Source organism: Rhinolophus ferrumequinum, chromosome 17 (genome assembly GCF_004115265.2).
Source record: "Rhinolophus ferrumequinum isolate MPI-CBG mRhiFer1 chromosome 17, mRhiFer1_v1.p, whole genome shotgun sequence".
NCBI lineage: Eukaryota > Metazoa > Chordata > Mammalia > Chiroptera > Rhinolophidae > Rhinolophus > Rhinolophus ferrumequinum.
Genome location: NC_046300.1, coordinates 57,708,754 through 57,724,890, shown reverse-complemented (window position 1 = coordinate 57,724,890; position 16,137 = coordinate 57,708,754). Strand labels below are relative to the sequence as shown.

At 40.4% G+C, this 16,137-nt stretch overlaps 1 protein-coding gene across 3 annotated transcripts; it reads right to left on the bottom strand.

Annotated features, from left to right (window-relative positions):
• Positions 1-837: 837 nt before the first annotated feature.
• On the bottom strand, positions 838-15,890 carry SNTN (sentan, cilia apical structure protein). Of its 3 annotated transcripts, none has more exons than XM_033131635.1 (4): positions 15,764-15,890; positions 13,710-13,744; positions 6,215-6,354; positions 838-1,789 (listed from the first exon to the last, which is right to left on the bottom strand). In XM_033131635.1, exons 1-4 carry the CDS (start codon positions 15,871-15,873, stop codon positions 1,631-1,633), a joined length of 444 nt encoding a protein of 147 aa, XP_032987526.1. In that variant the 5' UTR covers positions 15,874-15,890; the 3' UTR covers positions 838-1,630. The 3 variants fall into 3 exon arrangements, with proteins under 3 accessions (XP_032987526.1, XP_032987525.1, XP_032987527.1); XM_033131634.1 differs by lacking the exon at positions 838-1,789 and adding an exon at positions 1,798-2,688; XM_033131636.1 differs by lacking the exon at positions 838-1,789 and adding an exon at positions 5,069-6,109.
• Positions 15,891-16,137: the final 247 nt, after the last annotated feature.

Below are 16,137 nucleotides of genomic sequence, written 5' to 3'. Positions count from 1 at the left end.
TATAATATTATTGCTCACAAGAGAGTCTAATATGAAAACAAAATGAACAATGCCTAGAGAGAGGGCAGAGAACTCTCAAACCTTCCAATAGTGTGATTTTGGGGAAAATCAACACTCAGTGCTTCAGTTTCCTCATCTATAAGATGATAATAATAATAATACCTACCTAGAGTATTATGGGGGTTCAATGAGCTAATATTGGTAGAGCCCCTAAGATAGTGCCTGGCACGTTGTATGAGCCTTGTTGAACACATGTACCTCCTATTAAAATGGTGAGAGAGCGTTAAGTCGGGCTTTCCCTTACATAGTACGTAAGCTTTCGGACTCAGAATGTCTGAGCTTTGGAAAGTGGAAAGGGCCAAATAGTCAGGTCTTGGTGGATTTGGGTCACTATTGGATGAGATAACACTTCACCAGACCAATGGTGAAGGTCTCCCTCCTGAAAGACTTTTCTTAACATATGTACAAAAGGTTGGACAATTAAGGTCGCAAACTTTCCAACGTGTGCTTACATATGTAAGGCTTACAGTGTTGGGCTGGGAGGAAAAGTGGAGATAAGAGAGGAGATTTGGGAAAATAATTTTACAATAAATAATAGTTTTTGTGAAAGTCAGTCTCAAATGTTCAGGCAGTGACGTGTGTGTGTGCATCTCTGTGTGTGTAAATTGATACATAGATATAACTTAAACTCAGGAATACGTGCATGACCGTAGGGGTACGGGTCCTTTGGCCAGGACCACTTTTTGACCATAATCTCAAGGAGTTGTTTGCTAAACCATGGTCAAATAGTACAAGGATATTGGGGTTTTTGTTTGTTTGTTTTAAGTCATGTTTATTTAAGAATAATTTACATACAGTAATATTCACCATTTTAAATGTACAGTTCTAAGAGTTTGACAAATGCATGTAGTCATGAAACTACCACCACAATAAAGATACAGAACATTTCTATCTCCCTAAAAGTTCTGTTATGCCCCTTTGTGGACAACTCTGCTTACCATCCATGGCCCTGGCAACCACTGATCTGCTTTTTTTTTTTCCCCTATAATTTTGTCTTTTCCAGAATGTCAGTAAAGCTTTTTTGACCGTTAAGCCCAGGTCAGGTGACAGCAGCTCTTTTAACATCCTGTAGCCCTTATCACAGTGATAATTATACTGTACATGCAGTTGATTAATACATTGTTCAAATGTCCATCTCTACTGCTAGCATGTGTGAGGCGTGTGTGAGGGCAGGGATTGTCTGGCTGGTTCATTACTGTATCCTCAGCAGTGCTGTCGAGTAGATGCTCAACAAGTATCGCTTAATGAATGAATGAATGAGTGACTCACTCACTATAAAGAAAGTGCTCTATGTCACTATTGACTCAGCAAAAGCAATGCAATATTCAGTGATATGAAATCTATTATGTTGTAAAGTACCCAGAGACCATATTATTCAAATGTTCCTGAAGAGTATGCGTAGAGTTTTGGCGTGATATTGGGTCTGAATATTAGCAATCAGAACCGTCCCAGGCTATCCCAGGTGCATGGCCAGTACATTCAATTAATTGAAAATAAAATGAGGAGAAAAGCCTTAATCAATAACATTGACTTTTGCCATTATTTCATCTAGCTACATGTTTAAAACTGTTTATTTCATAATTTTTACATTCCATATATTTGGTAGCAAATCTGACATTACAGTGATGCTTAACAGTAGGATCATGAAATCCTCAAAATCAAGCTTGTTTTCTACATGCTCGTCTAGTTCAGAAAGGAGGTCTTTATATGTTGGTTTGGTTTCTTGTCCCTGTAAAAATATAGAAGAAAAAGTAAAAACCTAATTCATTGTGCCACCTTGGTTTTACAGATAATAAGCAACAATAAACATGTTATTAACAATAATAACTGTCAAGTTGCTATGTTACTAGTCAAGCACTTCGTTAAATCTTTTCATGGGTCATCACTGAGTCCTGGTGGTCACCTTATTGAATATGTACTATAAGTATCCCCACTTCCCACCTGCAGTATCAGAGACTCAGCAAGATTTAAGTAACTTGTTCCAAGTGAGGCAGCTTCTGGTGGGGATCCAGACTCATAGCCGTGGCTGCCTAGCCAACACTTTTTAACCGCTAAGCTCTCCTGCCTCTCTTCAAACACAGATAGTGTTATGTTTTCAGATTTTCAAAATATAATCTCTTTGTTATGGGTATTATACAGTATGTGTTCCACTGAACAATGAGATTATCCAGGAATATGGAATAAAATATGCTAAAAGAAAATGTGTGCTTTGGAAGATTTTTCAGCATTCAGTTTGATCACAATTCAAATCCGAGTTCATAGTCCTTCAAAATGGATTGAAAGAAAACATGTGCATAATTCGTACATGGAGAGGCTTTTCAGTTTCCAACTACAGCTTGTGAAATATCTCCCCAAGTGGCATTAAAAATGTTAAGGTAATTTGATTCAATGTTATACTGAGCTTTGTTTCATTTAGCTCAACCGTAAATGCTCACCCATGTGCTAGTTGTAAAAACCATCACAGCGAGGACTAAGACACGTTAAAAATGATGACATTCCTCTTACAGGCTTAGACCATTCTTGTTTCTCTAGGCTGGTTCTCCCTGAGATGCCACACCTACCAGTGTTGGCTGAAGGAGCTCTCCCAGTCCCTCCAAGAGCTGAATGCTGTGTTGAAAGGGTCAGATTCTGAGACAGAGATAGGAGCCCTTTACTAGTGGAACCACACTTGCTTAGTCGGAGATGGTCATGGGTCTTTCTTCCTTTTTTCTGCATAGTATTGTTACAACCTGAAACTGACTGGGTCCAGCCCTCTTGGGGCCTGAGCAGCCATCTTTGCTTTTGTATGCTCTTAGCAGTGCCTTTAGGTGTTCAGTTTTATTATATCTGCCTGGTTATAGAGGGTTAAGATCCGCCAAATTATGTTTCGGCTTATGAGAAAGGAGCTGTTGCCCTCAGCACCCAGGCCTCAGCCGCAAGGTCCAGTTCAGTTTACCAGAGAACTCCACCTGCGGATTCAGGAGGAAACTGTTCGTGAGTAGGAATGTGTATCTGTGAGTCCCCAAATGATGTAGGGGACTTTGGAGTGCGCGAGTGAGTGCCGGGATCCTGTCTCCAGAGACCAAAGAATGGAAACACGGACCCAGGAGAGGCAAAGAGTTTCAAAAAGAGGATAATTTATTGAGAGCAAAGGGTCAGAGCTCCTGAGCGGGGAAGGGGTCCCAAATGGGGGTGCCCAGTGACTGAGGCAAAAGTTCTTACTTTTATACATTCCCTTGCCTGTTTGGGGAAGGGGGCTGGGCTTTCTAATGTAATTCATCTATCAGGTTTGTCCTGTTTGCCCATTCTGAAGGGTTTAACGAAATAACCCATTTCTGTCTGTCAGATCTTTGTCCGGTCAAAAGGGATCTGAGATAATTTATTAACCTCAAGGCGCGTTCTCATATCTTTGTCCTGGAGTGAAGGAGACATTTCAGAACCTGGAGTTTCAGGATATGGCTGCCTTTTGTTTATTCCACCAGGGACCTCCCTGTCTACCTAGCAACATACTACTAACCTGTCTCATTAGAGGATCTCATGAAGCAGGATGGCTGGTCCAAGGCAGCTTCTGACATTACCAAGATGCTTGCTCAGTGAGGTTACGTTGTCTCTATTGATACTTAGAATGCCCCAGGATGAGCTGTCCCATAGAATCCCCTGAAATATGTTTTTGGCTTTCTGTTGCCTCTCATCCCGAGCAGAGGGCAGGGCTGCACTGACACCTGGGTATGTCTGCTGCTAGAGATCCAGAAACTGGCTGCCTTTCTCATATTTAGCCTACACCCAGAGACACGAGGCTAAAGGTGTCTTTCCTAGTGATGTTGGTTTCAATTGTCTTTTCCTCTGGTGTTCTCAAGAGGATGACAGATTATATCAGGATGATCCGTCCATTAGGTCTTTGTTTTCATCCTTGTTGAGAGCTCCCTGAGGATATGCCAGGCAGCCAGGTACAAGGTCTCTTTTCTCTCGGGGGTTTGTCATTTCTTTTGGCCTCTGATGCACCCATCCTCTCGTTAAAGACTCCCCAGACCTTTTTATCATTTGTCAAATTCTGCCTGATATTTCTATCTGAAAAAAATAGCTTTTCATAAATTTTTTAAATTTCAAAAGCAATACATGTTTAATATTGGACATTTAGAAGAATATTTTTAAAAAGGAGAATGTAAAAATAACCCTTTACCCCATTACCCAAAGATAGCTATTATTAACATTTTTTTCCAATCGTTTTTCTGTGTATCACATTATAGTTTCTGTCTTTCTGTCATCTATCTGTCTCTCTCACACACATATTCACATACACACACTTTTATTTAAAACTTTATTGAGGAATAATCGATAAATACGATTTGAAGTGTACAATGTGATGATTTGACATACATACATAGACATCGTGGAATGATTACGAAAATCAAGATAATTAACCTCACATAGTTAACTCTTTTTTTCTGTGTGGTAAGAATGCTTAAAATGTACTTTCAGCAACTTTCAAGTATACAATACCGTATTATTAACTATAATCACCATGCATATACTAGATCCTCAGAACTTATTCTTAGAACTGAAAATTTACACCTTTGACCTCATCAGCCCACTGCCTCCTCCCCCCAAACTCTGGCAACTACCATTCTATTCTGTTTCTATCAAATCGACCTTTAAAAAAAACAAAAATCACATATGTGTGGAATCTTAAAGAAAGCCAATTTCACACACTCTCGTTTGAAATAATCATAGATTCACAGGAAGTTACTTACCTTTTAAATCTTTTGTATTTGTCTTTTAAATTACATGTAATGCTTACTCATTTCCCCAAGGCCAATATTTCCCCAAGAATGAAGATACACTGCTGGTGGAATGTAATGCAATTTGAGGGGATACAAGAATAAATATTAAATAAGAGTTAATAAGAATTAATAGTCAACTATTTATTTGTTACTGCCTTCCACTTTTACCCACTGAATTTACATTTAGAATAGTGATCAAATGTACTTATAAAATAAATTTATTTAAGTAGATGGTTAACTCAAAGAAAGAAGTTCTAAATAAATTATAATACAGGGAAAAATGTTGAAGATGGTATTCAAATGACTGAATTTGACAAATATGCTCCTGGGTGATTTAGGTCACTTCCTTCAGGTCAGTGACCCTTTATACACTGCTAATTCTCACGTCTGAATTTTGAACACAGATCTCTATTCTGACTTCCCAATTCGTGTAACCTGTTGCTGAGTTTCACCTCTATGTTTCGTGGACATCTTAAAATTGACACATTCTAATGTGTCACCCCCACCGCATTTCAAATCTGCTGATTCTTCAGTCTTTCTCTTCTCTGAGAAAGGGACCATTACTCGTTTGTTCCCCCGAAGTCAGAACTGGGGTATCATAATTTTCTCCTTCTGTCCTTCAAAAGCCACAGCCAATCAATGCTCAGACTCTGTTCATTTCACCTTCCAAATGTCTCTCACATTCACCAGCCCAGTCTAAAGCACCACATCATCTTCTGTTCACATTGTGTCCACGCAGTCACTCCCTTCTTCTTTGTCTCACCCTCACCCCTACCCCAATCTAATAATCTGTAGCTGGTGTAATTTCTTCCTCCTGTACTTAGAAACCATTTCTGGCTTCCTTCTGCCCTCAGGCTATGACTGTGAGATTTGGCTTCTCTCCACCTCCTGGCCTACGTCGCCCACTGCTTCCTACACCCTTCCCCTTTCTTACCAAATACTTACTGGCCCTCGTAGGTCCTTGACATGCTTCAAGGCCTTTGCAGCTGCCATTCCCTCTGCTTGGAACGCTATCGTCCTCACCCCGACCCCTTGACTTGCTAACTCTTGCTCATTCTTTAGATCTCAAATATACCTTAATTTTCCAGGAGCCCTTTTTTGACCACCCACCTGAAGATGGTCCTTCTGTTTCACTCTTGCACTGCATGCGCTACAATTGCACCATCCTTTGATCATTTCTAATTACTTTTTCAGCTTATCTCTCTACTCTGCTGGGTTGGTAGCTTGTTCACTGCGTTAATCCCCGTGCTCAGCTCACCTGCTGACACGTGTAGGTGTTCAAGAAATATCTGTTGAATGAAACAACATGATGGGCCCTTGAGCTGCAGTTATAGGCTCTTTGGACCCGTCATTATGGTGTGGCGCCTGTTCTGTGTGCCTGTTAATTTTCTTACCTCTGTGAAATTCCTAAATTGGGTTTGCAGCAGGTGTTTGGCAGTAGCTTTTTCAAGTTTACCATCAGGGTCAGAAGAATTTCTGAATATCAGAGCCACGGTGGCGATGGCTTTTTCCAGCTCTGAGCCCTTCCCCAGAGCTGTGAGAGAAGAAATACAGTGATGAGGCCGAGGTTGGAAATAATCTTTCCCCAGACGTGGGGCTACATCTGTTAAGGGAACTGTCCAGAGCAGGGCTGGAAGGTGTCTGTCAGTGAGGCCCTGTCCTTGGCCTATTTGCTCCCCACTAGACGTGGGACGTGGGGGTGTCTTGTCCTGGACCTTTAAACAGTGGAGAACAAAAATTCTTTCAGGATCAATTAGAATTAATAGAATTAGGATGAGACATGCCATCTATCCATGATATCCAAGATATACCATACTTGGCATCTAACCTTGGAATAAACCTCACCTCTCTACCTTGGGTTTTCTGATCTGTAAAATATTTATGGAGCACCTGCTATGTGCTAGGCTCAGGCCCTGGCACTGAGGATACCTCACCGAATAAAGCAAAGTCTTGCCCTTGTGGAACTAATGTTCTCTGTCAGGTAGAATATCACCTCAGGCCCATGTGATAAAGGAGAATGAGATCCAGAACAAGCTCTATGTCATGATAGATAAGCGGTTTCTTTGACACACTGTCTCAGACACAGCAATCTCCTAGCTGGTTTCTCTGGTTTCAGCTCCTTGAAAGGGCGGTGCTAACTCATTCCTCTCCAGTGGTTGGCATCCAGTGAATGCCAAGAGCTGCACAAGGCACAGTGAGGAAATTCTTATGTTCTCTGTTCTCTTGGTCTCTAATACAGCCCCTGTTATAGAACTACTCATACATTACAGTTATTTCATGTTTAACCATCTTTCTTCCCAGTTAGAATGCAAGGTCCATTAGGCCAGGGATCATACCTTTCTTTATCATTCTATTCCTAGTGACCGCGCAGATGTCAGCTACATAGTAGGTGCTAATACATGCTGTTAAATGAATGAATAAGAAAAGGAAAAAAGAAAAACAAAATCCCACAGCTTTCAGCCCATGATACATGCAATAGTAGTCAGTTCATAGGATGCTGATCAGTCAGAATAATGTGACTTTTGTAGTGAGCAGTCACCTATGTTCCCGGTACTCTCCTGAGGGGCTGAGCACACAGAGGTGACACAACCAGATGTGGCCTCTGCCCTCATCTATCTTACAATCTAGTGGAGAAATAAATAATAATCAAGAGGATATGTGTGTATACATACACATTTGTTTTACATATATTTGATCATTATTTCTCCATATACATATGAAGTTTGGATAATTAAGTTCGTGAACTTTCCACCATGTAAGTGCATGGTGGAAAGTTCACGAACTTAATTGTCCAACCTTGTATATAATATACATACAATGTGTGTTGTATGAGGCAAAGACGGTACAGAGACAGAACAAACAGAAATTATGGAATGGGTCTGGGAGGAAAACCACTTAGGTAGGTGGTCTTGGAGGCGTCTAGAAGGACATTAATATTTAAGCTGGGACCCATAGAATGAGAAGGAGGCTGCTTGTGAAAGGGTGTGGTGTCGGGCTTGGGTTTGGGTTGTGCGGAGTGTTCCCGGCCTAGGCAGCAGTATATGCAAAGGCTCAGATCAGGAGTCCTGTTCTACACGCCAGATCAGAAGTCGTCATCTCAGATCATTTGGAGGAGCTGCGAGAAGACAGCTGTGGCTGGAGTCTAGGAGCCTGACGGGGGTTTGATGAGGAAAAGTAGGCAGGGCTAGACCATGCAGGGCTCACAGGCTATGGAAAGGAATCAAGATTTTCTCTCCAGTGTAGGGAAAAGGCATTGCAGGGTGTTAAGCACCTTTATCTAATTTTGGTTTTTTTCAGTTAAAGAGGAGAGGGAAGGGCAAGAGGTAAGAGGAATGGATGCAGGAACCAGTATGGGGCCTTGTCAGTTTTTACTGGATGTCCGAGCAGGACTCAGGCTAAATGGCGACATTACATGTTTCTGTGTATAAGAACCTTCTGCCAAGCATCCTAATCAGTGGCTTGGCATCTCTCCCAGTTGCGTGAGGAAATATATGCCCTCTCCATTCTCCCATGCCATTTCCCCCACCATTTAGCCTGAAACTTAAATTATTTGGACTTCCTGGCCTTGCAAACGGATGCCCGTCACTCAGGAGTACTCACTTATTTGCTCCAAGCTAAAGCAAGTCAAGGACATGTGCACACACAATCTGGTTGGAACAGAAAGTCGTCGTCTACTGTGCATCTATTATGTGCCAGAGACTGTAATGAGTTGTATATTTAATTCTCATAACGACCATAGGAATTATTATAACGTTTACTGTAGTAGTCCACGACATAAATGTACCATAGTTGATTTAACAATTCACCCTTGAGGGACCTTTGGATGGCTTATAGTTTTGTCTATTACAAATCAAGCTTGTGGGAACAGTTTTGTGCAAGTTATTACCATACAAAACATGATTTTTCTTTTATTTGGAGTAAATACTGAAGGGTAAAATTACTGGGTCATATGATAGCCCATGTGTTTCTTTTTGCTGTTGTTTTTAAGAAATTATAAGCTGTTGTCCACAGTGGATGTGCCATTTTATAGTCCCATAAGTTATGTGTAAGAAATCCAGTTTTTCTCCATCTTTACCAGCATTTGTGTTGTCACTGTTTATTTTAGCAATTCTGATAGGTGTGTGGAGAGATCTCAGTGTAGTTTTAATTTGTATTTCCTAGTGGCTAATGATGCTGAACAGCTTTTCATGCGCTTATTTGCCATCTGTCTATCTTCCTTGGTGAAATGTCTGTTCAAGCCCATTCGTGGATTTTGCCCATTTTATAATTGAATTTAAATTTCTTTTTGAGATTTGAGAGTTCTGCATCTATTAAAGATTCAAGTCATTGGTGGGCTGTGTGATTTGCAAATATTTTTCCCCAGTGTATAAATTGTGTTTTTAAACTCTCTATGGTATCTTCTGTGGAGGAAATGTTTTTAATTTTTATGAAGTCTGATTTATCTGCTTTTTTTCTCTTATGAAACATTTGTCTTACATATAATTAAAAGTTTTATATTTTCAGGTTCTACATTTAAATCTGTGATCCATTTTGAGTTCATTTCTGTTTAAGTTGTGAGAGTTAGGTGGAGGTTCATCTTTTTACCTGTGGATGACCAATTACTCCAGCACCAACTGTTGAAAACTCTGTTCTTCCTTCATTGAATTGTTTTTGCATCTTTGTCAAAAATAAGTTGAGCATATCTGTGTGGGCCAATTTCCCACTCTCCTATTCTGTTCCATTGATCTGTGTCTAATCCTTTGTCATAGTGTTCTGATTCCTGTAGCTGTATGGTAAGTCTGAACATTGGAGAGAATGATTCCTGACACTTGCTTCTTTTTCAAAATTATTTTGGCTATTTTAGGGCCTTTTTCTTTTTCCTATAAAGTTTAGAATAAGTTTGCCTGTTTTCAAAAACCTTAAATTTTAATAGGAATTGCATTAAGCCTAGGAAGCAATTTGGGGAGAATTGATGTCTTTACTGCATTAACATTTCCAATCCATGAACACAGTATATCTCTCCATCATTATACCATTTCATAGATGAAGAAAGGAGATAGTCTTTTGGAGAACACATTACTGGTGAGTGGTAGGTCCTGAATTTGGATCCATGTCAAAAACAGAAGACTCATGAAGACAGGGATTTTTTTTTTTTTTTTTTGCCTCTCTTGTGTTCTGTGGACACTTCTGCGCTTAGACAAATGTCTAGCACATAGTAGGTGCTTCACAAATGCATGTCTGCAAAACCTGTGTCCTCAACTTCTTACTCCTTGATTTCCTCCCTGGTTTTTGTTCCTCAGTCTCGGTGCCTTATGTTTCCCGCTTCTGTCTGCTTGTCCAGTGGTTGCCCCTTCATCTAGCCTAGAACCCCAGCCTCAGAAAATTCCCTGCTTTTTGAATTCTATTTTTAGCTTTCCCCCCTCCTACCCCTCTACCTTATCCATTCACTTCTGCCATGTCTGGAAACCTGCATTTAGAATTGGGAGTCTTTTCAATTACCCAAGATTTTCCTGCTCATCAAAAATACAAGGAGATAGGCATCTTTCTTTTAGCTCATGTCTACCTTTCCTGAGGTGTGTGTATTTGAGGTGTTGGGGTGCTATATAATGGTAAACTTGAATTTAAGTGGCTAAAGAATAAACTGTTTATAAACAATCCTACCTTTAAGAAGCAAATTGCTTCTGAAGAGGAAACTCCTTACTTCCTTCAGAGGTAAATATTTCTTCTGTAATTTTGACCAGCTGACTTATTAATGAATAACCACGAATAATTAGATAGGGCTTAGTATGAGTTGCTTTATTGGGTCTGAGACTTCTCATGGGGCACAATAGCCTCTTGTCTTCCTGGCTGTGCCCTTCTGGCAAGAAAGGGGTGGATTTCCAAGCTGTGAGTGAGCTTGCAAATAATGGCAGACACCTTCTTTGTTTACTATGTGCTAGGTGTCTTTCAAACATAATCATATTTAATTCGGAGAGGTAGGTACTATTTGTGTGTCAGTTTTACATATTGATCTGCCCCTTTGGAATATCCGCTTGTAAGGGCGTCCCCACGGAGGTTGTGGAGTCCAGACATTTTCCAACCCTCAGAAGGAGTTCAGATCTGACTGCACGCTAGATGAGGACTCCATCTGGACTTGCCAACGTCTCTTCCTTCTCCTCCTTCCTTTTAAACACAGCATATATTTCCCCCCGACTATAAAATAGCATATGCTCATGGTAAAAAGAGAACTAGAAAATATTAAAAATAAAAGTTGCTAAGGAGCTGTGGTTATCCTACCAACACTGATGATACTTTGTGAGGCGTTTTGGTTTCCTATTTTTATGGCTGGATTCTTCACTTAATAATACTCAGCATGTTGCCTCCTAATTCCTGCCCTGTCTGCTTCGCAGAGTTGTGAGCAAATACATGAAAGAATGTAAAGGGCTGGGTGCTATTAAAAATGCAGAGGGTTGATGTTTTTCTTTTGGCAACATTTATTGGCTCTTCTGCCTCTGGAATGGGAGTGTGAAGAGGGCATTAAAATGGCCACTTCATGTTCACCTCTCTTGCTATTTCCTACCTCACTTTTTACACGTTAGTAATACTGAACTGTGTGTAGTGCCTTAAACAGTCTACTCCCCCAACTAGTATTTATTGCCAGGCCCCCATCCTGGTTGTAGAGATAGAGCAGTGAGTACTAAGCAAGAGAATAAGCCTTGATTTCCTGGAGCCTGAGTTCTGGCGGATGGTAGTAATGAATGATTATGGAGCTCATACTCGATATGCCAGCCATTCCTCCTTGGGATGTACACAATTCAACTCATTTCATTCTTATATTTGCCTTCTGAGGTAGGTCCCAGTATCACGCCCACTTTATAGAAGAGAAAACTGAGGCACAGAGAGGTTAAGGGGCTCACTAAAGGTTCCACGACCAGTCTGGTCCCTCACCATGAGGCATACTGCCTTTAAATGTTGTTTTTCAGGCGGTGTATTCTGTAAGACTCTTTCCCAAAATCTGAAAGTGTGCCTGTCCCTCCTTTGTGCCTCTCTACTCTCTTGTACATAAGCTTATCATAACCCTCACACTTTCAGACCGACACACTCTGTTTATTTGTCTAAATTACCTTCTAGAACAGTGCTGTTCCAAAATAAATGTAATGTGAGCCATAATAATAATTTAAAACTTTCTAGTAGCCACATTAAAAAGTAAAAAGAAACAGATAACATTATTTTAATACTGTATCTTATTTAACCCAATATATCAAAAATATCACTTTAACGTGTGATCAATATGAACAAATTATTGCGATATATTGGACTTTTTTCTACTAAGTCTCTTAAATTGGATATATATTTTACAGGTACAGCACATTTCAATTCAAGCTAACCACATTTTGAGTGTTCAGTATCTTCGTGTGGCTAGCGGCTACCATACTGGACAGTGCAGTTCTAGACTAATCTTCCCTGAAAACCGTTACTTTATCTTATTTCTCTTTGCATTCATTCTCAGGCTCTGGCGTATTGTCGGCCTGTCTATGTGAGCTGAACTGAGCTGACTTGAACTTTAGAATAATTCTCTGCTTCTTTCTTGTCACCTCTCCTGGAACATGATACACCAAACAACAAGAATTTGATCTAGTGAGCTCCTGACACTTTAGTGTAATAGAAACACAACTCTCAGTACAGCAAGGTGTCAGAATCACCTCATTTTAGAACTTTTCCTAATATTAGTTGTTTTTTGAAAATGAAGACAGGAGAGAAGTTGTTTGTGTAGGTTCACACTGGTAGTATGTGGCAGAACTAAAAACTAGGCCTCTGCTCTTTTCTTGCTGAATCAGTAGTTTTCCCAATACTCCAGTACTTCTCAAACTTTTCCACTACAAAACATGTTCAAATCATAGAGGCAAATATGTACTCAACCCCCATGCCCACCCCCAAGAGTCAAGGGCATAAGCCCAACCAGCCAGAAATGTGGGTTCATATTGGCTTCTATTCTATGATCTATCCATGTCTGATTTCAATGAATAACATTTAAAGTTACCTAACATTGAACAAAACACATTCTGGGAAGATGAGCCGTGGTTATCCTGTGTTTTGTTAAGGTATGGCAATAAATGTGGCACAATGGAAATATTAGAAATGTCATGGATATTTGTCATGACCTGATGTTATCATAGAAATTATCAAAAGTACCAGAAATTATGTAAATTGTAAGACAGAAATTAGGGGTCTCTTGTGTTGCGATAGTGTAAAAATAATATTTTCAGCAAGATGAAGATTTATTTAAATAAAAATATAAAGAGTTTCTTTTGGCGACATCGTGCAGCCATCTACAAGGAAAAACAACTGCAGTGTAGTGATATCCAGCTCTGCCTGTTACTCGGTACACGTATTAAGTCACACAGTTTGGAATAAGGTAATGATCCAAGTATATAAGTGTTTTTCTTATATTGTTATTTCCATAGCAATAGTGTTAGCTCTAAAGACATCTTACCTATAAAAATGGAATTCTGAGGGCAAATATTTGTACTTTGGGAGTTGGCCACACTGTTTTTACTCAATAAAGAGAGGCAGTTGGGGGTTGATTGCGCCCTGAGTTCCACTGAACATTCATGAGTCAGACACTGACGCTCTCGCTGTGGACACACTGATGTCTGCCCCTGGAAAGGCGACTGGGTGGGGGAAGGTCACTCAGCTAGGAGTCAGGGGACCCACGCTCTTCCTGGCCTTCAATGGACTGACTTTGGGTGAGCGAATTCCTGTCACTGGCCTCAGTTCCCAAATCTATAAAAAGAACATTCTGAACATTTGATGATTTATCCACAAGTTCCCTTACATCTTTGGCATCTTTCCTGGCCTGTTATTTTTAACTCTTGACACACTGTCATGGTAGAGAAGAAACACATACGTCTCAGTCACCCCATACCTTACCTTTTATCGAAGCCAGTTGTTTGGAGATTGAAATGCTGCCAACAAAATGAAAGAAACATAGTGACTCTGGGAGTTTGGGTATTGATATCAACACCTAACATAGAGCAATACAATGGCTTAAAGATTCATTGTTTTCAATATATAGTCACTGAGCATTCTAGTGGAGCAGCCATCTTCTTTTAAAATTCTTTCTCCCCTGGACACATCATAAAGAAGTGCTTGACAATAGCTCGCCGAATATCCTGTCTTTTGTGTATTTATGTGACCATGTGACTAAACCCCCGCAATGGAAAGGAGTAGAAGAGAAGTGATCACCTTCCCCGTAAGCTCTTCCATGTGCTTTCCCATTTCCAGCTAATTAACATAGAAATTATCAGGGATATTTTGAAAGCCACACGTTTAAACCACAAGCCACATCAGCCTGTGTCCCTACATGGTTTTATGGAGTAAAACTGCCACTGACCTGTAAGCCCCACTCTGGACTGTCACATGAAAAAGAAAAAAATAACTTCTTGCTCTGTAAAATGATGGAGACTTGAAGTTTATTTGTTCTGGCAACTTAGCCTATCTAAGAATGAAGGGTTGTGCTGGGGGGTGGGGGTGGGGCATCAGTGAAAGGTAGAAACGTGTTCCTGCACTCCTGGGGGCTTAGAGTCTAGTGCAGAAGATAGATATTAAAGAGGTAACTCACTGAAGAGTAATGGCAGAGCACATACAGAGCGCAGTGAAGGACTAACCAGTCCACGGGTCAGAGTAGTGGCATTTTATCTACGCCTAATGAATCAATAGGTGAAGAAGGAGGAAGAGTGTTCCAAGCAGAGGGAAGACTGTGTGCTGAGGCCCTGAAGTGGGAGAAAGCACGCGTGATTGAAGAGCCAAAGGAGGCACAGGTGGCTGGAACCTGGAGAAGGAAGGAGATAGTGGTGGAAGGTGAGGCTGCAATCCACGGCCAGGGCCAGACCACATCAAGCCTTATGAAGGACTCAGGTTGTTATCCTAAGGGTATTGGGAAGGAAGGGAATGACATGATCAGATTTGCAGTTTGGAAAGTTATTTCACCTGATATATGAGAAGGAGATTAGGAAGGGCCAGGTGGGAAGTAGGAAGGTGTATCTTGCTCCCTCATAAAGAGCAAATCAATATTGCTTGATATTTCAGCCCCCAACAGCTGGAGTCATTTTGAGATAGCCAATAAGAACAATAGAACTTGGTCTTGAACTTGAACTCTTTGGAAATACATATATCTTTGACATATCATATCCTTGGTCATATCCTATCCTTAAAGGGAATGTTTGGGTTCAAGATCTGGTTTTAGCATCAACTTGTCCAGAGATCATCTCCTTTGGAGGTCTCGTTTTTCTTGCTTGTAAAATTAGGAAGCTGGAGTCTATGATATCTTTGACCTTTTATGGTCTTCTTGGTGAGCTTCTCTTCACTTTCTAAATGCTCTGCAGGATTATCTCCTTCATAGGATAAAGGACGGGCATTCTTTTCACTTTGCACAATGTGCACTTGCAACATGGCTTGCATTATTTTCTATTGTCATGATTTCCTCCATTAGTTTCTGAGTCTTTTGAGAGAGAAGTTTATATTCATATCTCCCACTCTGGGCTAGCAGAATACCTAGCACTTGTTAAGTGTTCAAAAAATGTTTTTTGAACTAAAGGAGGTCCCCTAAGGGGAATTATATGAGAAAATTTCTTTTATTTATTAGCCATAATTTTACATATTTGAATAAAATGAAACAATTTCCTTCTGTCATGGCTAATTTAAAAAATATGCTATACAGTTAATATCACTACCAATTTTGATTCACAAATGTTTCTCAAGAGGCAATCAAAGATATTTGTGTTAATTGTATCATCTTTTCAGTTTTCAATCAAAGCTGCAAATGTATTCTCTTTATTTTTCCAATTCAATTTACAGCTAGATTGGTGTGGTGAATAGGCACCAAATGTGAAATATTTTGGCTACGAATTTGTTAACATGAACTCTTTGGAAATACACCTGCAACTCAAATGAAACTCAATAAAGAAGAGTCAAGCGCCACTGACCTTTTGGGCATTTTCCTAGGTGCTAAAGTGGATATTGGGGCTGCAGAGGGCCTGGGCTCCCCTTCCAAGTGGAGTGCTTGGTCCTGGGTACTGTGCACACAGCCACACATACTCTGCTCTCCTGTTGTGTGTTGGCCCTTCCTAAGCAACAGCCACTTGCCTACTGTTACTATTGTCATTACCCCATGACAACTATACAATGGCAGGGTTAGAAGAGCTTTCACCCACTGGTATTGTGTGTGGACATGAAACCATTCATGCATTCAACAAGTATTCGAGTGCCTACTGTGGGCGAGGCATCTTACAAGGTACTGGGGACACAGCAGTGAGCAAAATCAGATACAGACCTTGATCTCAGGAATCTTAGTGGAAAA